The sequence below is a fragment of the Ilyonectria robusta genome (assembly GCF_021365365.1).
Source record: "Ilyonectria robusta strain PMI_751 chromosome Unknown BGZ61scaffold_9, whole genome shotgun sequence".
Classification (NCBI taxonomy): Eukaryota; Fungi; Ascomycota; class Sordariomycetes; order Hypocreales; family Nectriaceae; genus Ilyonectria; species Ilyonectria robusta.
Genome location: NW_025764443.1, coordinates 1,437,989 through 1,459,182, shown reverse-complemented (window position 1 = coordinate 1,459,182; position 21,194 = coordinate 1,437,989). Strand labels below are relative to the sequence as shown.

Below are 21,194 nucleotides of genomic sequence, written 5' to 3'. Positions count from 1 at the left end.
CGGCGGTCTCTCGCGAACAGGGCCCTTCAACAACGAGATGCCATGACCCCATCATCACCCATGACTCCAGTTCTCCACCACAACATGCAATGATATGCAACCGCTCTGCTTCCGCGACCAGCCCGCGTCCCGCTGGCGCACCACTCCAGGCCCGACACATGCCAGCTACGCTCCCCCGTACAGCGGCTAGTTCAACTCGTCAGAGGCCGAATCCCGGGCTGCCTGGAGCTAGAGCGGGGCCTCTCAAAGTGCGGTGTCTGTCCTTCGTCCTTTGCTGGCCGCGGAACTACCCAACTCGGACAGGCGGAATGGGAGATGGCATCAGGCAAGGAGAAGGAAGACACAAAGGTGAATGAGGGGTGTGTGTTTAGGTAGATCTGCCCAGGGGCGGAGACAACGGCCAGGGAGAGAGCCAGAGAGAGGACACAAATAATACGGGGATTGACTCGGTCAGCTTCTTCCCTCACCTCCCACCCATTCTTGACCAACATCATCTTCCTTTTCTTATTCTCTATTTCCTCTCTACAGTTCCAGTTTCCCTTATACTCTTCCATACCAAAAAAAAACCCCATCATCATGTCTGACCTCAACCCCCTCAGCGGCGGCAACTTCGTCCACAACAACCAGCGCTGGGTCGATGGCGGTTCCATCCTGAAGCGCTTCTCCCTCGCCGGCAAGACCGCCATCATCACCGGCGCCGGTGCCGGAATCGGTTATGCCGTGGCGCAAGCTTACGCAGAGCTCGGGTGTAACTTGGCTCTTTTCTATTTCACCAACACCAAGACTCCTGAGCGCGCCGAGGGTCTGGCCAAGCAGTACAGCATTCAGTGTAAGCTGGCTCGTCTACGCTCGCTCTATCAGCGACCATCATCTTTCCCACTAACCCAATTCCTTAGGCAAAGCCTACCAGGTCGACGTGCGAGATGCCGAGGCCGTCGAAAAGACTGTTGACCAGGCCGTCCAGGACCTCAACGGTCGCCTCGACATCTTTGTCGCCAACGCCGGCATTCCCTGGACCAAGGGCGCCATGGTTGACGGCCCTCTCGACCACTACCGTGATGTCGTCCAGACCGACCTCGACGGCACCTACTACTGCGCCAAGGTCGCGGCCAAGCACTGGCGCCGTCAGAAGAACGAGGGCACCACTCTCTCTGGCGAGCCCTTGACAAGCTACACCTCTGGAAGCTTCGTCGCCACTGCCTCCATGAGCGGCGGCATCGTCAACATTCCCCAGCTCCAGGCGTAAGTGCTCAGATAAATCCATCCCCTGAGCTCCAAAGTAGAGATATTACTGACACGAATTATCTACAGTGCTTACAATGCCGCCAAGGCTGGTGTTATCCATCTCGTCAAGAGCTTGGCTATCGAGTGGGCCCAGTTCGCCCGCGCCAACGCCATCTCCCCTGGTTACATCATGACCGAGATCTCCAACTTCGTCCCTCAAGAGACCAAGGAGATGTGGCATGACAAGATTCCTCTGGGGTAAGCATTACCGGCGCCTCATTACTCCTGAACCTGCTGGACTAACACACGACCCAGTCGCGAGGGCGAGCCTCACGAGCTTCAGGGTGCCTACGTCTACTTGGCCTCTGATGCTTCCACCTACGCTACCGGAGCCAACTTCGTTGTTGACGGTGGCTACTCTGCCCCTTGAATGCCGGACTGGCAAAAGTCACCGATTTACAGTGCACATGTCTCACATTGTATAGAGGGTGCATACGCGCGATAGAAAAACGCCATCATGATATATATGAGCTTACCAGGGGCAATAACGAGACAGGTTAGAGTTACGACGATAGAATTATTTGCTATTGAACGAGAAAACGTGCAACGAAATACAAATTAATCAGAATTCGATCAACTCTACGATTCCAGGCTCAAAATTTAGTCTTCGTCTTTTCCCTAGACGTTAACCTGTGTTGAGACTAGATAGTAGCTAGCTCTTTCTCTGCCTCCAACCCCAGCTCTCTTATCTTCACCAAATTACTCCAGCTGCGTCAACAACACCCTCAGTGCCTCGATTTTCAGAATCCTCCCATGCCTGTGGAAGTGGGTTTGTATCGTTTCCGTCGTTGTTAAGTGCCTCGCCGTGTTCTTGCCTGAGCTCACTGTCATTCGTTCGCATAATGTCCTGCCTGTTGAGCGTCGCAACGTATTCCTTCTCTTTCTCATTAAGCGCGAGAGTGAGCTCTACTACATGCTCGAATTCTATATCCAGTTAGCATTCCCTTCTCAAAATCAACTCGCCAATCTGTAAAAGTAACTTACTCTGCTGCAGTGAGATTACTGCCTTGTCCAAAGCGGCATGCGTGAGAACATCCCGTCGGAGTTGTCCATCCTTCAGTGAGGACTGAGCTCCCGGCCAACCTGTGAGGAACTTCCGCTCCAAGTCTGCCCAACCCTCGTACATCTTCGTAATGAGAAGCCGAGTTTCCGCAGACAACTCCTGCTCCTCATCCGGCATCTCTGAGACCTGTTTGATAAACAAACTCCAGCCAGATCGCGTCGTCTGGACCTCGGAGTGCATTTTACCAAAGAATGCTTTGAGCTTGTCATTCTCTTCTGCGCAAGCGGAATGCTTTGCTTTCACCGAGTCTATTTCATCCTCGAGCTGGTTGACGATAGTTCCGAAGTTTCGTCCTTCTCCGCCGAGATCGTTCGAGGAAGATGAATCGGCAGGATGGAGAGGGTTCTTGCCGTCAGAGCGGTTATCCAGCCCGGTATCAAGGCTCATCGCCTCCGGTTCCGCAGTAAGCTCCGGGGTCGTGCTCAACAAGTCGCCCTGAACGTTGTAAAACCCTTGGGTCAGTTTCTTCACTCCATCCTCAAGTGCCTTCAGGTCCGATTCAAGGCGTCCATTTTCAGCTTCCAACCACGTATTCTTACTCTTCTGGTTCTCAAGCTCGGTCGACATAAAAACATTTGCGTCTCTTAGAATCTCAATCTCCCTCTCGTTTTCTTGAGGACCATCCCCAATCCAAGTATTGTCGTCCTCCGCATTGGCCCCGGAAGTCTCTCTGGTTGCATCATTACCCACATTGGGAGAATCTCGCAACCTTTGTACTTCTTTCGCCAACTCCAGTTTCTCTTTCTCGCTGTCTTTCTTGAAGTCATCAAAGTCGGTTTCCAGCTTGTGAAACTCCCCGTCTCTTTTAGCGAGCTGCTTGCCCATCTCCATCTTCAGCCGGTCAATCCGGCGCCGGAGTTCGTTGACATACTCGACGGGCACTTCTTTCTTGTCCCGAAAGAACTCCAACATAGAGGCATCTAGGCCCGAGTTTTGGGTGTACTGATCGAAGATGGTCTTGTACATCTCGTCGGAAACTTCGATGTTTTGCTCAATGAGCTTGTCGCGAGCCCGCTCCGCCCTCCCAACTGGGGGGCTGCTTTGTCGAAGATGCAGACCCATTGGTTCAACTTCTCCAGTCGTCGGGTTTGTCATCTTCTTTTTCCAATTTCTCACCTCCGCGGTAACTTCGTCGTCGGTGATGGTAGCGTTTGACGTGGTTGCAAATACGAACTTCCGGTCAGGGTCTTCGGGAGCGGGAAGAGTGTGTCTGTCTCCCCACCATTTTTTGTCGTGGACTTCACGGTCGTGTTTATGCTTCAGCATTTGATCAGCTGCCCGCGGTGTCTGAGCTGAGAGATCAGTCTCGGGAGTGGGATTCGAGGACTGGCCGTTGCCTGTATCATGAGGGATGGAGCCTCCGGCTTCATTGGATTCGGACGCCATTGCTACAAGGCTGATGTGTGAGATTGTGATTTCAAAGAGGTTTTATGCCAATACGAGTATTCAGGTGGTATTGGGAATGTAATGAAATCGGCCAAGGATAGGTCTTAGGTTCGTGGTTAAGTATACCTATAATTCGACCGCCATCCCCCTGTTCAGCTGTCTCTTTTAGTGTCCATATCAACAAACGCCACCTGCTCTGTGAACAAAGAAACCGTGTTTGGAGCCAATGGCTTCTGTGTGCCCACCACACATCTTCAGTACACTAATCTAGTAAATAATTAGACCTGTTCTTTGTCTAGTCCATATCGACTGGGTAGTCGAAAGTGGATTAGGCTCACTGACAGAGTAGGATCACAAGACTTGCCGGCGAGCGAAGTTCCATAGTTCCTAAATTCCAGTTACCCTGAGTCATTTAAGCCAGGCGCGGTGTTCATGTTAACTGTCACCAGATAGCCTTTTCCAAAATCTGGCACATGATCACCATTCGTGTTTGCAATTATGCTCGAGGTTCTGAACTTTCATATCCGAGCTCGGCTGGGAAGGGTATTCCATTTCCTGATCCAAGCGTCTCTTTGTTCGTCATGTTGGCTGCACTCGATCAAGACCACAAAAGTCTAACGAGGGTGAATCTGCTGAACCTCTGCGCTCCCCCCAATCGGAGATCGCTACCGTACTCCCAACCAACAGATCTCGTACGCGGATATCACCATGACAATACGCCGCTACAGGACCAGCTTCAGACCTGTGTCCCTTTTTACTTTTTTTTAGCGGTGTAGCGGCGGGTGAGACCTTCGTTCGAGCGCCCATTTACGCCTCCAGGCTCTTTGTTCCGGATGGCTGGGTGTCAGGTGGTGCTGAAGTGGGGAAGAACGTGGAAGATGGTGGCTATTGTGTTAGGCTTGTTCCATGGGGAATGCGTCTGGATAGAGCAGTGACACGGTTGATTCGGCTTTGTGCTTCGTGTGAGTAGTCGATCACAGAAGAAGGTGGTGTATAGGTGTCCCTTGGAGCCGTCATGTATACGACCATATCTCACAAGTAAACATGTGGCTCACGACGTTACAATTATTTCTCAAATGGGTATTAGCTTAATTTGCTGTATCTTAAATTACTCGCTGACTTGAATGCTTCAGTACGAGGGTATTAATCTATGTGTTCCATCTCAGTCACGTCCATTTTTCTCTACATCATGAGCGATACGCCAACAGTTACTCTTGGTACTTGTAGCAAAGAGTACCGCCCTGAATATCCATGACGTCCTTGACGGCGAAGTATTGGCGGTTGGGGACCAGGTTGTCAAAGTTCATGACGTAGTCAAGCGTGATGTTCTTGTAAGCAACGTCGCCGAAGAAATCAAAGGGATAGGCAAACTGGGTGTCGGGGCCGCTAATGTCCTTCATGCGAGCTGGCCAATCCTTGTGCTGCCACTTGTTCCAAAGACGGTCCATGTTGGCGTGGTGCATGTAGAAGAGAGGGTCGCCAGGGGAAGTGTAGACATCGCCAACCTCGCCCAAGTCACCGCCAACGCCCAAGTGGCCACCACCGTGGTAGCCGTGAGTGGGGACCGTGATGCCACCCTCAACACGGATGTCAAACTCGTAGTAGCTGTCGGCCTCGAGGGTCCAGTCGACCCTCGACTGGTTCAGCTTGGAGATGGCAAAGGACGGGGCAATGTCGCGGCGCATGCAGCGCGGGTTGTACGCAGTGTTCTTCTCGGGGCCCATGTTGCACTTCCAATTCTTTTCGACAAAGGGGCCGTCAACAACGCAGCCTATATGTAAAGTCAGAAAATTTGGGACACCAGCAAATAATGAACTCACCTCCGCCCAGCTTGTCAGGGATCTGTCGGGTAATGTTGGTCCAGCCAGTGCTGTTGACAAATGGGCCATTGCCTATCCCATGTGTAAGTATTGTGTCCGACAAGCGATATCAGTTCCGTCACGAACCTCCAAATCCAGTTGTGGGATCAAATACGGGCGAGCCGAGGAAGTCTTCGACCGACTCCGAGTCGAGGGACCAGTCTAGTTGTCTGTCAGTCCTGAAGAGTGGATAAAGGGGTAAGCTGACTTACTCCAGTACGGCTGTGCGCCAGTGTAGCCGCACAGGTTTCGAAGGTCTTGTTCATACTGGTTGACAAACACACGGTGCCATCTATTCAGTGTGTTAGTTATGGACAATGTCGGTCGAGTCTCATAGTACACTTACGCTTGGAAGAATCCCTGGTTGGGTCAGTTGTGCGTCAAACGAGTGGTGGGATGAGATTGGAGACTTACAACAAAGTGGATAAGGTCGGTATTGACGACGTGAGTAGCCACGAAGTCGTCGTAACGAGACTTGGCACCTGGGTAGATTCCTCCAGTCTGGGAAGGCTTGCTAGCCAAGCACTTGACGGCCTTGATATACTCGCCCTTCTGCTTGGTGCTCAGGGTTCGCCTGTGTGAAAATTCGAGTTAGTATCTCCGTTTACTATGCCATTGAGTGCCAATTTAAAGGCAGGTAAGAAATGGAAGAATAGAGAGGGTATCACCAACCATTCCTTGCGGACGAGAGGCTTAGTGCAGCCACATTCCGAGCTACCAACGGTAGCCTTGACGGCAAAAGCAGCCACTGCAAGAAGACTGGACAGACGCATGTTGACGAGAGATTGGCAATGGATTGGCAACGAATTGAATGGTGCCAGAAGATGTCAGCCTAGAAGGGCGATCACGGAAGCAATGCTTGACGTGTCGGAAGTATAACCGAAAGACGGGATGTCGACGAGGCGTGCGGATCAGAGAGAAGCCACAACCCGAGGACGGGCTCAAGGTATAGATATTTGTCCGCCATGCATCTTCTTTGCATTCGGTCTTCTCTGATCCTGCATACCGGGCTCAACCAAACGACGACAGGGTCTAAGTGCGTTCCGTCGACCCCCACACGGGATGATTAGACTGTTCCACCAACGCTCGCAAGAAAACCACCCCGACCACGGCATGGATATGTCAGGAATTGGATATTCAGGGGAAGAAGCATCGGCCATGGGCGCCAGCAAGGCAACGCTGATGGCTTACGGAGGGCTTAGAGCAACGCTAGACAGGCTGGAGCATGGGACAACCCTGGCGGCGGAACGGGATTGTGGGCGGCTGGGAACCTTCATATAGCGGATGCAACGAACCGGAGCCGTTTGGGGTCCATTGGAGGCTGTGAGAGCCAGTGAGAGTCAGTCGAAGCAAGCCACATCCCTAAAGAAACAACACGGAATCCACTCCGTTGACCAGATCCGTGAGGCGAAGCCGCCCTTGTTCCTTGGCGCAAGACGAAAGAAGGCGGCGTGGATGATGGTGATGTTGTTGGTGGCTTGAGGCATAATGTTAACCTCTTACACCGGGCCCCATGCCGAGTTCCTGGGAGCTTCGGTCGCTTTGCCTGTTCCACACAACGATGACGGGGCTTTTTGGGTGCTTTTTGAGGGTTCCTCTTCGGGGCCTTTTTTTTTGAAGGCTTTCGTAGCCCTGGAAAATTCCATGTCTTGGAAATTCCATATCTTGGAAGATCGTTGCTTCTTTCGGGTTCGCCCAGGCCCGGCGGCTCTGTTTGTCGCCACTCTCGCAGCGTGCTTTTCTAGAACCCCTCACTGCTACGTACCTAGGTACCTAGTCAGACAATTATTAAGGCGCTACACGTTCCGGCCAACCGAAGCATGGCGGCGGCCAGGGCGGAACCATGTCCCTGTTGTATTATTACCATATCAATATTCCGTACACGTCCGCGATAGTACAAGGCGAACTGGCCCACGCATGGTGACATTGGGATTTTGTTTATTTTCCCTCAATCGCAGCAACTCGATCATCTCCGGAGCCGTACTCGCCCAAACTTGACACCCGGCGGAACCGAGATTGCTAGCCCTACCGACCGAGAGCCAACATGCACAGTGATAAGCCAGGCTCTGGGGTCGAGAGAGCTGCAGCTTCAAGGATGATACACGCCGCAGCGGTTACTCTCCCGTAAGCACCAAGATCCAATCTCTGGCCCGAAGCTCTAAGCACCGGATCCTCAAGTCGTGACTGGCTGGTGGAGGGCGAAGCAACGAGCGTGCGCGTGGGTCAGGGGTCTTTCACTATCCACCGCGCCGAATTGCCCCAGGAATGCAGCAGCACTTGTCCCCGGCAGGGCAAAAAAAGCAAAGCTCGAGATGATCCGCAGCGCGATTTGCGGAGGGTTGTGCACTAAGCGGTGTGGCGTTGAGAGTCAGGCCAGGCTGAGGGCTAGCAAGGGTTTACATCAACGCGGATGTGCTTGGCTACTTCGTACACTCTCGCTCTTTTGTTTCCCAGCTCGTGTCACTGGAAATGTCACTAGCCTGCCGTCACTGAACTTTGAAGAAAGCCGTCTCGTCGTTCGTGGCGTCAGACATTCTAGCTCCAGCATCTCAAGGTCCGCTTATTAAGGTAATTCATCTGAACTTGCGGTACCTACTTCTACTCCGTACTACAGACGACGATGGAGCATCTGCTATGCGGGAGGGCATCAAAGATATTCAATCTGCTGTGCCTCCTCGCGTGCGGGTTGTGGGAGAAGCCGGCAGTCAGACTGAAATCTGAAATGGCCTGATGTCCCCCATATCTTTTGTTCAAGATAAAGCCAACATCCCCATGCGATTCGTGCTCGAGCCAGGTCCCCAACAGGGAATCCCCTTCAAAGGGACCCCTTGGTAGCTAACTTAAATAAGAGCCGCAGGCAATCTGGAACGCATTAACAGCGACGGCGCCTTGCCTGGTTGGCTACAGCACCCTGATCCCCTGGACTTGTCGTCGCGATCTCGGCAGAGTCACAGAGGCTGTGCTTGGGTCCCCTATTGGCCTGACCGTGTAGCCTCTGAATCTAGCCCTTGTCGGTTTACAGTACACACGATGTGCGGGCGGACGCCTTGGGCTCGACCCATCATCTTTTTCCCCCGATCTTTTTTAGAAGATCAGCGTAGATCCACTCAATAACGGTTTGGCTCGTTGTCGATCCGGCGAGCAGCACATGGCGTCCCTGAACGCTCCCGAGGCACCACAAGGCACAAGACCGCCACAAACCGAACCGAAGCCCCGGTTGATCAACCAAGTTTTTCGTGGCTTGTCTCCTGGTTGTTGGCTGCAGGAGGGCTTGCAGAAGCACATCTCCGTTGTTAGGCCGAATCGCCGTAAAATCGCCGTGAGTGTGTGTGTTTGTGTCCGAGCAGGACTAAACAGACAGGGAATTAATTACATGTATTAGGTAGGGGTGCTACAGATGATGGAGGCGAGGATGCCATAAACGATTCTTCCTTCCTCTCTCCGTGACTGTTACATCACACGTCGAGCATGAGCTTATGATTCACCTTTGATGACTTTTATGAAGGAGCCGGTATCCAAACTACGGTACAGAGCACCGGCTACAACCCCTTCTTACCTAGATGCGCAACCCCTGCCTCAGTGCTTATGTGTGATGCCCTACAGCACGTCTGTGGACTGGAGTACACTGCGGAATGCGGGATACGAGATGCGGGATGCGGGTTGCGGGTTGTGGTAGCGGGATGCGGGATACGAAATTCCGAATGCGGGCTTCGGGATGCGGGATACAGGATGCATCACGATAAGTCATTGTCAACCAGGGTCAAGAGGGCTGATGTTGCCGGCCAACCGCAAGCGCTCCACTCTAGCCAGGCTCGTTCAGAAACCACTCAGTCGCTAGCCACTCAGTCGCTAGCTACGATGCATTTCACCATCGTTGACATGGAGTTTCCAAGTGACATGCCGCCATGACCAGGCACACCTCCTCGTCTGGGCACTTCTACAGGTTTAGAGCGACAGGCTTTACTGTATTAATCCCCACATGATGTGCTTAGTCCATCAGTCCGTCGACTATTATGTTCCGTTCCAGGAACAAGTCCAGCCAAGCTCTTCCATACGAGGTCAGTCAAGTTGCATCTCAACAAGTCACGGCATGCGGTTAGGAGTGCGTAATGTGGGCGCCACCCGGGCCACTCCCCCGCCAAACCCGAGTCTTCCTTGCAACTCCACCTTGCATCTCCTCCTTGCAACCCTATTTACACGCCAAGTCTGAAGCCAACAGATGAGACGCTGCTCTGGATGGCCAATCCATACCTTACCCTGTTCCGATCAGGCCGGACGTCAACTAAGGATTTAACTCATTTTACCGTCGGTCCGCTCGTCGCACTGGCCGCCATGCACAAAACCGCCTTGGACTGGCTCAACTCCCCCCCGCGAATCTCTCTGCAGCGCCAATCAAGATCGCCACCTCCACCACATCGAGATTTCGATGCAACTTCGACGGCATCTCAACATTCTGCAAATATGCAGCAACTGGTGTCATCTGGTATTGATTTGCTCACCCTACGGTGCCTTTTTCCAATGTCCCCCTGGAAGGATTTTTCCCTCGAACCAGAACTCCTGCGTTGACCACCGCCACCCCCCCCCCCCCTGTAAGTCACCATGTGGCTACAGGCCGCCCTCATTTTGCGAGTCAGACCTTTGCATCGCGAGGCTTGCTCAGCACTTGGTCACAATCTCCTAGCCCACGTGTGGCCTCCTCACAAGATCCCCTTGCAATAACGGACGTGCTACGGAGGATTGCGCTGTGATGTACCCGAGTCCCGGTACCCAACCCACTGGATCGTCTCGGTTACGTCCTGATTACGGCCGGAGACAGGTCTGGTTCTCTACCAAAGCCCGACTCGGAGCGAGAGGAGGCCATTGCCCTCGAAAAGGACCCAGGAACATGCATGACAATGACCATGTGCATGGCCTGACCTGACCAAGACGCTACCCGTCTCGACTATCGACGTTAATACTCCTCATCCTTAGTCGGGACCCAGCAATTCGGCTACCATCCGTAAACCGTCCACATACCGTCCGCATACCAATCGCGGCACCGTCGGGTCGGTCCCGCGGAATGTCAGAAATCCTGCCGAACGACTAAAGTGTCGTAGTCGTCTGGGACCACTACACTAGCCAGCCCGGCTCCCTGGCAAGACAAAACCAATGTCACCAATGCCACACGCGTATCGTTGGACTCGGCGCCGTCCTAGAGAACTCCAGCCCTGCTGGCGTGCGCCACTGGGGTGCTTGTCTTAAAACAGATCTTCTGCTTGCGGCCTGGAGCTGCAGAGACGCTGCGTGGCTGGAACCATTCGTGGCTCCTCTCCATAATAACCTTCCATGCCCCCCCCTTGTACGAGTGAAGGTGTCGTTCGAGTTCTTGTGTGGAGATTTTGCGTGCTTCATACATATGCAGGTGACTTGCTTCAGTTCATTCTTTCTACGCAGGGGCGGAGAATAATCCACTTGGACTTGCTTTTGCTTCTGTGCAACGGGTGTTGCAAAGCGACAACCATCAGCCAAGATGGATCCCAATCCTGACGATGGGCTGAAGTCCCAGAGCGGCATGCTTCGCAGCCTCAACATCGCCCTCATGGTCATCACCTCGATTATTCTACTCGCCCGCATCAAGGTCCGCGCCTTCATGACCAAGGCCCTCGGTATCGACGACGCCTTGGCCGTTGTTGCTTATGTGAGTATGCTCGCCAAGAACGCCATGTCTCGGACTTGCATAGCTGACCGTTCTGCCCCCATCGCCAGCTCCTCGCGATGGCCTTGTCAGCCATGGAAATAGTGCTGGTGAACTACGGATCTGGTGCGCCGATGGACGACCTTTCAGACGAACAGATCGTCAAGTTCCTTTCGGTATTACGCCCGCCTGGCTGCCCTGATGCATTGACAATTACTGACTGAGACACCGGCCTAGACGCTGCCCATTAACCAGCTCCTTTTCTTCTTGGCTTGCGGCATGGTTCGAATCTCTATTCTGGCCTTCCTACCCCGCCTAAGTAAAGACCGTATGTTTTGGTGCCTTGATGGAATAGTAGTGACGCACGACTAACAAATCCATCTTAGGCATCTTCATGCGCTATGTCTGGGCAACGGGTGCTGTTATCGTCACCATCACCCTCGCCGCATTCTTCTTCTTCCTCACAGAATGCAAACCTATTGGGTACGATAGGCTCCTGACATGTTGACGCCTACTCGCGAATTATTCTAACATGAGAACAGCGATCTCTTTGACGCGGGCAAGCCAGACCGTAAGTGCATCAGCAAGGACACCGAAGCTCACATGATGTGGTCGCACTCCATCATCAGCATCGTTGCGGATATTGCTCTCTTCAGCCTTCCCATCTGGGTCATCCACCGCAAGATGACATTCGGCTCCAAGGCTGTCAAGGTCATCCTCGTGTTTTGCGTTGGTCTCATCGCCATTGTTATGGGAGTTGTTCGCTTCGGCTTCATTGTCACCACTGACTTCTCCACTAATACGTTCGTCCCGTCCACCTCCCGCCATGTAGTCTCACAGCCAACTAACTCTTCCTCTTCAGTACTTACAAAATGGCTCGCGTCAGTCCCTGGACCGTCCTCGAAGTCCACCTTGGCCTCTGGTGCGGATGCTTCCCTGCCCTCCAACCCTTCCTCCGCCTCGTCTCCTACAAGCTCGGGCTCCGCAGCCGCCTCGACAGCACCAACAAAAAGTCTTCACGAACCGGAACCACAGCGCACTCCCGAGCCCGCGACTGGCCCGGTGCCAGTGGTTATATCAAGCAGGGCAGTCATATCGACAGAGAGAGCGATGGCGCAAGTGCCAGAGTCTTTGTCACGGCCGGCGATTCAACGACCGAAATCGTGGAAATGAACGACATGGTCAAGGGTTCAGGATGGCGCAAGTGCCAGAGTCTTTGTCACGGCCGGCGATTCAACGACCGAAATCGTGGAAATGAACGACATGGTCAAGGGTTCAGAAAAGGGCATCAGAATGCGGACTGAGGTGCAAGTGCGGGTGGAAGAGGGTGTACAAGTCAAGGATGTGAAGACGACGTGGAATGCTGTATGATACGGTGTTTTCGGTATGTGGACACTACCATGCGATGGGTTTTACTCTGTATTTAATGTGCTGTGGGAGTTGACACTCCGTACGACAGTCTCCTTAAAGCTTTATAATGTCATGTCCAGAATTAATGATAGACTACCAGTTAAATAGTTAATTACGATACCCAGCACCGTAAACATGCACCACAAGGGGTGCTCAAGTATCCGACATGACATAGACAAGTGAACTATGCATCAAGCTGTAAGCCAAAGTAATCCCCGTGGGGAATGAATCAAAACGATGCAGCGAAAAGTCCTACCTCATGAGTGAGAAGATATACGAGAACAGATACAGCTATCCAGCAGCAGGTCGAGGTATCAATTCCCAGAGTCTTCTGACTCGGCCAACGCCGCTTCTCTCCGCCCAGTTGTCTTATCCGCAACATCCTCCAAGCACTCTCACCACAACTCCTCCCTATTCACCAACTCTCTCTGTGTTTGGCTCATGCGTTCCGATCGTGTACTAATTCGTCTCTCCGCAACCTCTGAGAGAGCCACTGTGTGTGCTGGACTTCGTGGGCTCGATGGTTTAGACAGGGGTCGAGGGTTTGCCGGGAGGCCGGGAGATCCAGCAGGAAGCTCAGGAGGGCCGACGGAGTTCCTCAGCCCCTTCTCAGACATGGGTGAGAATTGTTTGCGAATGTCTGGATCGTATCGGTGGTGCGTAGCGTGGATAGCTGCGGGTGGGGGTTGAATAGGAGGTGGTCGACTACGCTTCTTGATTCTGCCAGGCGACGTCGCTGCCCAGGCATCTCCAAAGGCAGTTCCCGGGTGGAAAATTGTTAGGATAATGCAAGCAATCAGAGGGATGGCGCCGCCAATTATCATGAAAGCGGTTTGGTTCTGGGAGAGTGTTCCAGTCACACCGCCGGCGAATTCGACGATGCAGTAAATGGAGTAGACGATGAGAAGAGCGCTCGCCACCTGCATTCCTAATATTTTTGTCAACTTTGAATGATGTCATGTGCAGGCATACTGCCTTACCCATGAGAAACCTCTTGAATCGAGAGGAGTTGTAGATCTGGGAGTGGCTAGCATCAAGGTTCTCAGCCTGGGTGCTTACTCCCAGAGTAAACCAGAAATGCAATCCACTGCATGCGAACAACATGGCAGCCTGGATGCCCAGCCCGGCGGCCGTGATCTTGGCCCCTGAGCTTTGCTTTTCTCTCTGTCAGCTGAAGAGACCCTTCTCCTCTTCGTTCCCAGGCCGACTTACGCTGACGTTGTTAAACTCGTACGCGACAAAAATGATACCGACGAGCTCCACAATCAGAGCCACGGCGATAAGGCTGAAGAATACCAAGCCAGCCACTAGAGGTCGGAAAGGGCTGATGGGTTCTCCGTAGATGCCGAGTATATGCGGTAGGACAATAAAAATGGAGGCACTGATGAAGGTCGGTCCTAAAACGGTGCCGAACAAGAAGAGGAAGAAGTAGGTCCGGCTGTTCCTTGTCGAGTGAAGGAGGACTCTGCCGACAAACCCCAACACCTCAGCCAGGAGGCCTGTGGTCAGAGTTGCGGAGAACAGGGGCGTCCATGACCGAAAGCCAAGGTATGGCACCACGAGAGAGAGAATAGCAAAGGCTGCTAGTAAGACGGCATTTCCGCCTACACTCGGGTCGTAGGAGTAGAAGTTATCTGCGGCTGGGCAGGTCGAACCACAGTCACCTGCCATCGTGGGTTGTCGGCGAATTATGGCAAACACGTTGTCATGGCAGCCTAAGCACTCAAATCAAGAAGACAGATCAGCCTGGGGAAGGCTGGCTTGGCCCCCTACATATACACTAGGCTACGGAGCACATATGGGCAAGCAGGCATGCCAGCGTGTGTCTGCACCCAGACCTGCATGTGCGGCTCTGCAGCTACGAGGCGCTTGAAAGAAATGGACTGAGCGGGAGGGATCATCGATGCAGTGCTACTCCAGGCCCATCACCACCCATGCAGGATGGAGACTCGTTCGTCGAATGCCGTTCTTGGGGGCCATTGAAGCATAGGGCTGAGGATGAAACTTAGCAACCATCAATGACATCTAAGAGGCCTCAAAGACCGTTTGCTACAATCTCACTCGCGAACCACCAGCGTGAATCGCACAATCGCGACACGCTGAATCGGCGGTGGGCATCAGCTGAGAAGATACTGTGCGGGAGTGGCGGCCAGTCTAGACAAGAAGAGGAGGTGCTTGATCCAATATCCTGGCTCAACCGAAGATGAGGAGGGTGGATTGCTGTTGGTGACTGGTGACAGGCTGAATGGGCGCAGGTCCCTCGACAGGGAACTTTCGGCATGGCGTGGGCCAGGGTCCGCAGCAGGGAAGGGCGGGAAAGACAATCTCTCAACATCCGGACAGTAGGTGGCGGAGTTGGGGGCCGCGGCTACCAATCATGAAGACGTCGGCTGGCGTGGCGGCAGCGGGTGCCGCGTAAACAGAAGGCCGCGGGCCGCGAGGCGGCCGCAATGGCCAGATCTGGTTGGTTGACGAGCGCGAGGGGAAAAGAGGGTGGTGAAGGGGTTGATGCCAGAGTCGGCAGAGACACACATGCCCCTCCTCAAAGCGATGCTGTGACTGGCTGGCCGAGGAGAGTCGTGTCCATGATTCTGAAGCCATGGCATGATCCGCGCCTCCGGTTGGCGCGAGTGCGCGAAGTGCGTCTGGAGCCTGGACTCAAAAGAGGCGCCATTGTGACAAGGGATTCGGCAAAAGGGCCCTTGCTAGAACCTTGTTTGCCATCTCGCGGTGGCTCGAAGGCGTAGATATGCAGTTGGTTCAACGTTCAGCACACCATGTGGGAGTCAAAGCGACCGGGGGCGGGTCCGGGAGCGTCGATCTCGGGCTATGGTGCCTTGACTGGCTTAATGCCGATCCGGTCTGGTCCGCCCAAGGCACCAAGCCAGTACCGACCCCGGGTTGGGGGCTGTTGGTTGACTCCTCTCGGCCGGGGAGTGGAGAATAGGATTCCTCAAATCCTTGATCGAGCAGGTGTCCACTGTCAAACTCGCTATCACCAACACTTCGTCTCGGCACCTGCAGAGGGCCCGCGACGGGCGCATGCCGCTCGGTTCTTAAGAGCCGACACACATGTCAAAGGACGTTTGTCGGAGACTCGCAGGCAGTCAGTACCAGCATGTGGACTCGGTGTGGGCCTGTCGAACGGTGGGCGAGGTGGCGAGCCGCCCGTCGAGCACACCAAGTCCGGGGTTGAAATCACAACCAACCGCGGAACTTGCCGTGTCGGGGAAGACGAGACAAATTCCGTCGCCGGAAGAGGAACCAGGTGGGAATTGAGCAGACCGAGAATGAATGAATCGGGAACGGATGAGCAAAGCGGCATGCAAGAAGTAAATGGTATCACCATCGATGTTTCCCATCAACTAAAGTCGCCCATCGGCGCCGGATTTCTCCGACTTGCCGATGCTGTGCAAATCACCAGCCACACCCGATTAAGCTTACTGATAACCAGCCACTGATGGCCCCTCACCAGCTGTCATGACATCAACTCGACGCCTCACCCCACGTCTGCTGAACCGCCACACCAGGGCTTGGATCGAGGCTGAGCAGTGAGGTGACGCAACTTCAGTCACCGGGCATCCGACTCTCAAGCAGCAGAGCGAAAACGAGTTGCAAGACGGGCGGAGCGAACTCTCACTGCCTTTGGAGCTTCCCACCAGAATATATCGACCTGGGAACCCCGCCTAATAAAACAAGAACTCGACCAACACCCAACACGAGCCTAACCCATCGATTATTGCCGCACCCCCACCGAGCAGACCGTCTTCATCGTTTTGCATCTCTATCCCCTGGGCTGCTGTGACCCCGTTCACTGCTGCTCACCCACCATGTCCCTCCGCATAGCGCTGGACAATCAGCCCGAGTTCTACACAAACCTCGACCTCATTCAGGGCCGCGTCATCCTCGGCCTCAACCGTGCCGAACAGATTGGCAGCATCGTTGTCAAGCTCGAGGGTGAGTCGGCCACTGCTCTGCAGGTCCTCAATGCCTTCGAGCCCGAATACGGAGCCAAACCCAGTTCAGTCCAGCGAGCCCCCGGCGCTATCGCAAGTGAGAACCACAAGATCTTGTACAAGCTACAACAGGTCTTCCCCGACGACTACTACGCCAGTTCCTCCAACCCCTACGGCGCCTATCCCCTTGGTCCCGGCGAGCATGAGTTCCCTTTCAAGTTCAAATTACCCATAAACAATGCTTGCAGCGACCCCATGGCCATGTCCCAAATCGGGGGCGTCGCAAACGCCGGGGGCTTTGGCGGCGGCGGACTCTTCGGGTTCGGCGGCGTGAGAGTCATGGACGGGAGCAAGCAACTTTATCTCCGTCACGTCACTAAGACGCTGCCCCCTTCACTGACTGGGTACCCCATGGAAGCCGAGATTCGCTACTACCTTAAGGTCACCATTCAACGCCCAGGCTTCCTCAAGGAGAACTGGCGCTACCAAATCGGCCTCAAGTTTTTGCCCATCGAACCTCCGCGTCCCAAGAAGACGCCCCAGGAGGCCTTTGCCCGTCGACCGTTCGCCTTTCAACTCCGCAGCCCACATCCAGAGAGGAAGCGAAGTTCGTTCTTCGGTATGAGAAACGAAGACTCATCCAAGCCTGGTTCCACCGCGGACCCGGCCGCAGACTTCGACCCGGCCCCGTCAGTGGAGATGTCGGCCCGGCTTCCCCACCCCACAGTCCTCACTTGTAATCAACCCATTCCGCTCCGGCTGATCGCAAAGAAGATGGCCAACAGCCCTGAGGACGTCTATTTGGTGTCGTTTCAGATGGATTTGATAGGCCATACCGACGTCAGAGCCCAGACTCTTCACAACAAGAAGCTGAACCGCTGGGTCGTAGCCTCAAACCCCAACATCTGCATCCCGCTCACATCTTCGCCGACGGATGAAGTAGGAAGTGAACTTGTCGTTCCCGACGACGTGTGGAAGAACATGCCCCTACCCAACACGGTGGCGCCGTCGTTCGTCACCTGCAATCTTGCTCGCAGGTATGAGTTGGAGGTGAAGCTTGGTGTTGCATGGGGAAAGCCCAACAAGGGCTCCAGGCAACCTCAGGTCATCTACCTGCCACTTCATTTCTCCCAGATCGACGTCTATTCTGGAATCACCCCTCCGGCTGAGCTTCTGAAGGCCGCCAGGTCTAACCAGCCTGGGCGCGCAACCTTTAATAATACACCACCCCGACTACCGCCTAGACAATCTTTCTCAGGTGCTTCAACGTCTGGGCCACCTTCTCAGCAGCCACATCATGCCCCGCCGCAACAGCAACAGCAACACGCAGTTCCTCCCCAACCGCCGCACGACCCATTGTACCCGCCCCAGCTTGCCCCTGGCCAGACTGTTCCTCCATACGATGACGCACCGCCCAGTTACGACGAGGCCATGGCGGATGATGTGTCTGTGCCTGTTGACGGAATGCGTCCCCGGCCGGCGTACAGTGGCGTTACGAACGAGAACGCGCCGAGTTCCATGCCCCCAGAGAAAAGCTAATACTACTCTTCTTCTGCTTCTGTGGACATGTATGTCGACGATATGGCTGTTCAAGGGCGCACGAGAGGGTCAACATCAGGCAAGGTGTCAGAGAGTAGAAGTGGCATATAAGCGCCCAGTTGGTCATGGCCAGCGTTACATGAGATTCCAATGACTTGATGAGAACCTGCGGTTTCGAAGGAGTTTCTGGGGTGGCAAGTCTTTAAAACTTGGGTGTGAGATAGCATATGTTATCTTGGGACTAGATTGCTGGTAGATTTCATCATGATTGGTGTGAGACGCAAAATTTTAGTGTTAGATTGGAGGATTAATTGAATGGCATGTAATGGATGAAGAGAAACACGCTCGCTTGTTAACGACTTTATTCCGACAATGGGTTCACGATAATGCAAGTCAAACAACAATAATAAATGACTCCTGAGATACAATTAAGAAACAACTCAGCCCGGTGCATTTAAACTGTAGCCATGAGATTCGTACAAAAATCCCGATTCCCAACTTGTCGTAGGAACTTGAAGGAAGAGGCCGATTACATACGTACGGACCCTACAAGTTTGGTGTGCAGCTATAAAAAAAACCGTGACGTCACATAACAACCGCGCACCAGATGCTGAGCCCTCGCATCGCAAAATCCAATTGATCAGCCATCCGTCACGTACACCCATGCAACCTTGAAGCAATGAGTAGATGGATCGTCCAGTGTAAACCGTCCGCGATTGCAGTCACCAATCCAACGACGTACCTCGGCGTGACTCGCGCGCAATGTCTCCTGCGCGACAGACACTCCCGGAGCTTGACGACGGGTCGCCCGTTGCGACGGGATGGAGATCCCCGGATTCGTCCTCTCGGGAGGCAGATTTCTGATGACTATGCGACGATTAGGGATACATACGGTACGTTGCGCTCATCCATCTCCTCGCCGGCTGTCGTATGTGCCGTCGACTGACGCTTCCCTAAGATACACCCAAATATCCCATTGTCCTCGCCCACGGCCTCCTCGGGTTCTCTGAGCTTCAACTCAGTTCATACCTCCCCTCGGTCCAGTACTGGCATGGAATCAAAGAAGCTCTTACTGCACAGGGCGCAATTGTCATCACGCCGACCGTCCCCCCCTCGAGCTCCATCGCCGACCGCGCCGCGGCCTTGCACGCGGCACTCGCTGAATGTGCGCCAGCACCCGATGCTGTCAACATCATCGCCCACAGCATGGGCGGTCTTGACGTACGGTACATGCTTGCGCACATGTCTCCTCCGCCCGTCCGCGTCGCTTCCCTCGTCACAGTTGCGACGCCGCACCGCGGAAGCGCTTTCGCTGACTACCTCCTGGAGGAAGGCGGCGAAGCGCCCATCCACCTGCCCAGGCTCTACGGGGCGATCGAGCGCGCGGGCTTTGGCACGGCGGCGTTTGCGCAGCTGACGCGACGGTATATGCAGTCCGAGTTTAACCCGGCGACGCCCGACAGCCCGGACGTGCGGTACTTCTCATACGGAGCGGCCTTCGTGAAAACGCCGCCACTGCTGAGCCCGTTCCGCTATCCCCACGGGGTGCTAGCCACGGTTGAGGGCCCCAATGACGGCCTAGTGAGTGTGGAGAGCAGTCGGTGGGGGACGTACAAAGGGACGTTGCTAGGGGTGAGCCACCTGGATTTGATCAACTGGTCGAACCGAATGGGATGGACAGTGCGGGAGTGGATGGGGATGAAAAGGACCTTCAATGCGATTGCATTTTACCTGGACATGGCGGATATGTTGGCAAAGGAGGGCTTATAGATAGACGGATAGAGGTGTGAGGAATTTAGTGTACGATGTGTGTTAAGTATTATGATAGACTTATTGAAATTAAAGGCGATTTTCACTTGAGTGGCTGCCCTGACTACATGAGCTCTCAATGGACGTGAGCACTTGTGAGAGAGACCTTGCAGGCATTGGGATCTCGAAATGTCTCAAAACAACACGAAGAAGAATGGATCGTGCATTGAGGTTCCAATAAAACATCCGAGTCATGTGAGACAAGTTGTCACGAAGTGTTCACCGGTGGAAATAAATTTCATGTGCACAGTAAGACAGACAGATTATGGGAATCCATAGCTTGCTTCAAACAGGTAGGTATCAGTAGTATTAGAATATAAAATACAGCCACCTGACCACGAACACGTCGACGAGAGCCCGTCCTCCAGCACATTGCCCATGAGATCCAGGTATGTACAGCGCGATGCTTGACACGCCCCGTTGTGAGTTGGCGGGGAAGCAAGCGTTGAGTTGATGGCGGGGACAAAGTCGATATGACTGGAATTCGGGAGCACAGTCGGTCACCCGGCGTGTCGTAGAAGGCACCTTGTCATAACACCACATCACCCGAGGCACACAGTCGCTTTCGTCAATTGACCATGCCCTGGGTCACCCTCCTCTCCTTCGACCACTGGCAGCCCGACCTCATCGTCTAGACCTCAGAGGGCTTAGCAGCCTGGCGCCTGGCCCTGACCTTGGAGATCCAAAGGCCGATGAGGAAGATGGCGACTATCGACGAGTGTTAGAGGCGAGTTCAATTGGTATGTATGGGGACATGGGGAGGTGATGGCGCAGATGCTAGGGGGTGCTGGGTGACTTACCAACTGCGACAATACAGAAGACGACCATAACACCGACGTTCTTAGCGGGCCAGTTCTTGCGCCTGACAAGCTGGTGGACAGCCTCGCGGGTGATGAGGGAGTTGATGGCGGCCATTGTGACGGGAGTGGAGATTGCTGTAGAGTCTGAAGTCAGCCAGCTGCAGAGTTGAGCAAGACGGATGCGAGAGTGAAGGTGGAATTGATGATTGATGAGGTCGCCAGGTCGCCGGGAGATCAATTGGACGGCTCGGAGGAACGCGATTGATTCCAGGGCGATGACGAGGCGACCGAGAGGTGATTGAACCGAAGCAAATGCGAGATAAGGCTGCGCTTGGCTTGCATCATGAGCGGACGGCGATGCCGGGTACCGGAAGGGGCCGCTGCATCAAGGCTGCGAGCGGCGAGCCACAGCGC

The 21,194-nt window shown here is 54.1% G+C and overlaps 9 protein-coding genes across 9 annotated transcripts; 5 read left to right on the top strand and 4 right to left on the bottom strand.

The window, feature by feature from the left end:
• The first annotated feature begins 368 nt into the window (after positions 1–368).
• BGZ61DRAFT_240812 (uncharacterized protein) lies at positions 369–1,778 on the top strand. Its single transcript, XM_046238341.1, has 4 exons — positions 369–829; positions 897–1,242; positions 1,312–1,482; positions 1,540–1,778. The coding sequence occupies exons 1-4, from the start codon at positions 577–579 to the stop codon at positions 1,652–1,654; spliced, it is 885 nt and encodes a 294-aa protein (XP_046104997.1). The 5' UTR covers positions 369–576; the 3' UTR covers positions 1,655–1,778.
• On the bottom strand, positions 1,685–3,733 carry BGZ61DRAFT_577532 (uncharacterized protein; the record flags this gene model as incomplete). Its single annotated transcript, XM_046256248.1, has 2 exons — positions 1,685–2,208; positions 2,269–3,733. 2 exons carry the CDS (start codon positions 3,731–3,733, stop codon positions 1,976–1,978), a joined length of 1,698 nt encoding a protein of 565 aa, XP_046104996.1. The 3' UTR covers positions 1,685–1,975.
• A 1,077-nt stretch (positions 3,734–4,810) lies between these two features.
• On the bottom strand, positions 4,811–5,792 carry BGZ61DRAFT_240805 (uncharacterized protein). Its single transcript, XM_046238340.1, has 2 exons — positions 5,680–5,792; positions 4,811–5,625 (listed from the first exon to the last, which is right to left on the bottom strand). The coding sequence occupies exon 2, from the start codon at positions 5,620–5,622 to the stop codon at positions 4,942–4,944; it is 681 nt and encodes a 226-aa protein (XP_046104995.1). The 5' UTR covers positions 5,623–5,625; positions 5,680–5,792; the 3' UTR covers positions 4,811–4,941.
• Positions 5,793–11,101: 5,309 nt separating this feature from the next.
• On the top strand, positions 11,102–12,570 carry BGZ61DRAFT_532393 (uncharacterized protein; the record flags this gene model as incomplete). Its single annotated transcript, XM_046253862.1, has 6 exons — positions 11,102–11,269; positions 11,338–11,442; positions 11,504–11,594; positions 11,653–11,749; positions 11,809–12,069; positions 12,129–12,570. The coding sequence occupies 6 exons, from the start codon at positions 11,102–11,104 to the stop codon at positions 12,568–12,570; spliced, it is 1,164 nt and encodes a 387-aa protein (XP_046104994.1).
• Positions 12,571–12,820: 250 nt separating this feature from the next.
• Positions 12,821–14,529, bottom strand: BGZ61DRAFT_240741 (RTA1 like protein-domain-containing protein). Its single transcript, XM_046238339.1, has 3 exons — positions 13,889–14,529; positions 13,657–13,831; positions 12,821–13,604 (listed from the first exon to the last, which is right to left on the bottom strand). Exons 1-3 carry the CDS (start codon positions 14,345–14,347, stop codon positions 13,072–13,074), a joined length of 1,167 nt encoding a protein of 388 aa, XP_046104993.1. The 5' UTR covers positions 14,348–14,529; the 3' UTR covers positions 12,821–13,071.
• Positions 14,530–15,425: 896 nt separating this feature from the next.
• BGZ61DRAFT_240573 (uncharacterized protein) lies at positions 15,426–16,322 on the top strand. Its single transcript, XM_046238337.1, has one exon. The coding sequence runs from the start codon at positions 15,454–15,456 to the stop codon at positions 16,135–16,137; it is 684 nt and encodes a 227-aa protein (XP_046104992.1). The 5' UTR covers positions 15,426–15,453; the 3' UTR covers positions 16,138–16,322.
• Positions 16,323–16,506: 184 nt separating this feature from the next.
• On the top strand, positions 16,507–18,171 carry BGZ61DRAFT_532391 (uncharacterized protein; the record flags this gene model as incomplete). The annotated part of the gene is made up of 1 exon (XM_046253861.1): positions 16,507–18,171. One exon carries the CDS (start codon positions 16,507–16,509, stop codon positions 18,169–18,171), a length of 1,665 nt encoding a protein of 554 aa, XP_046104991.1.
• A 679-nt stretch (positions 18,172–18,850) lies between these two features.
• On the top strand, positions 18,851–19,941 carry BGZ61DRAFT_532390 (Alpha/Beta hydrolase protein; the record flags this gene model as incomplete). Its single annotated transcript, XM_046253860.1, has 2 exons — positions 18,851–19,064; positions 19,130–19,941. The coding sequence occupies 2 exons, from the start codon at positions 18,851–18,853 to the stop codon at positions 19,939–19,941; spliced, it is 1,026 nt and encodes a 341-aa protein (XP_046104990.1).
• Positions 19,942–20,611: 670 nt separating this feature from the next.
• Positions 20,612–20,895, bottom strand: BGZ61DRAFT_532389 (uncharacterized protein; the record flags this gene model as incomplete). Its single annotated transcript, XM_046253859.1, has 2 exons — positions 20,612–20,688; positions 20,781–20,895. The coding sequence occupies 2 exons, from the start codon at positions 20,893–20,895 to the stop codon at positions 20,612–20,614; spliced, it is 192 nt and encodes a 63-aa protein (XP_046104989.1).
• Positions 20,896–21,194: the final 299 nt, after the last annotated feature.

What these genes read in the sequence shown, in the direction of transcription:
- BGZ61DRAFT_240812 (XM_046238341.1), top strand. Translation starts at nt 577, where the DNA reads ATGTCTGACCTCAACCCCCTCAGCGGCGGCAACTTCGTCCACAACAAC. An exon ending in CAAGCAGTACAGCATTCAGT is followed by an intron (nt 830 to 896) that starts GTAAGCTGGCTC and finishes CCAATTCCTTAG; the next exon opens with GCAAAGCCTACCAGGTCGAC. An exon ending in CATGACAAGATTCCTCTGGG is followed by an intron (nt 1,483 to 1,539) that starts GTAAGCATTACC and finishes CACACGACCCAG; the next exon opens with TCGCGAGGGCGAGCCTCACG.
- BGZ61DRAFT_240805 (XM_046238340.1), bottom strand. Translation starts at nt 5,622, where the DNA reads ATGGCCCATTTGTCAACAGCACTGGCTGGACCAACATTACCCGACAGA.
- BGZ61DRAFT_240741 (XM_046238339.1), bottom strand. Translation starts at nt 14,347, where the DNA reads ATGGCAGGTGACTGTGGTTCGACCTGCCCAGCCGCAGATAACTTCTAC. An exon ending in ACGAGTTTAACAACGTCAGC is followed by an intron (nt 13,832 to 13,888) that starts GTAAGTCGGCCT and finishes CAGAGAGAAAAG; the next exon opens with CAAAGCTCAGGGGCCAAGAT. An exon ending in ATTCAAGAGGTTTCTCATGG is followed by an intron (nt 13,605 to 13,656) that starts GTAAGGCAGTAT and finishes CAAAAATATTAG; the next exon opens with GAATGCAGGTGGCGAGCGCT.
- BGZ61DRAFT_240573 (XM_046238337.1), top strand. Translation starts at nt 15,454, where the DNA reads ATGTGGGAGTCAAAGCGACCGGGGGCGGGTCCGGGAGCGTCGATCTCG.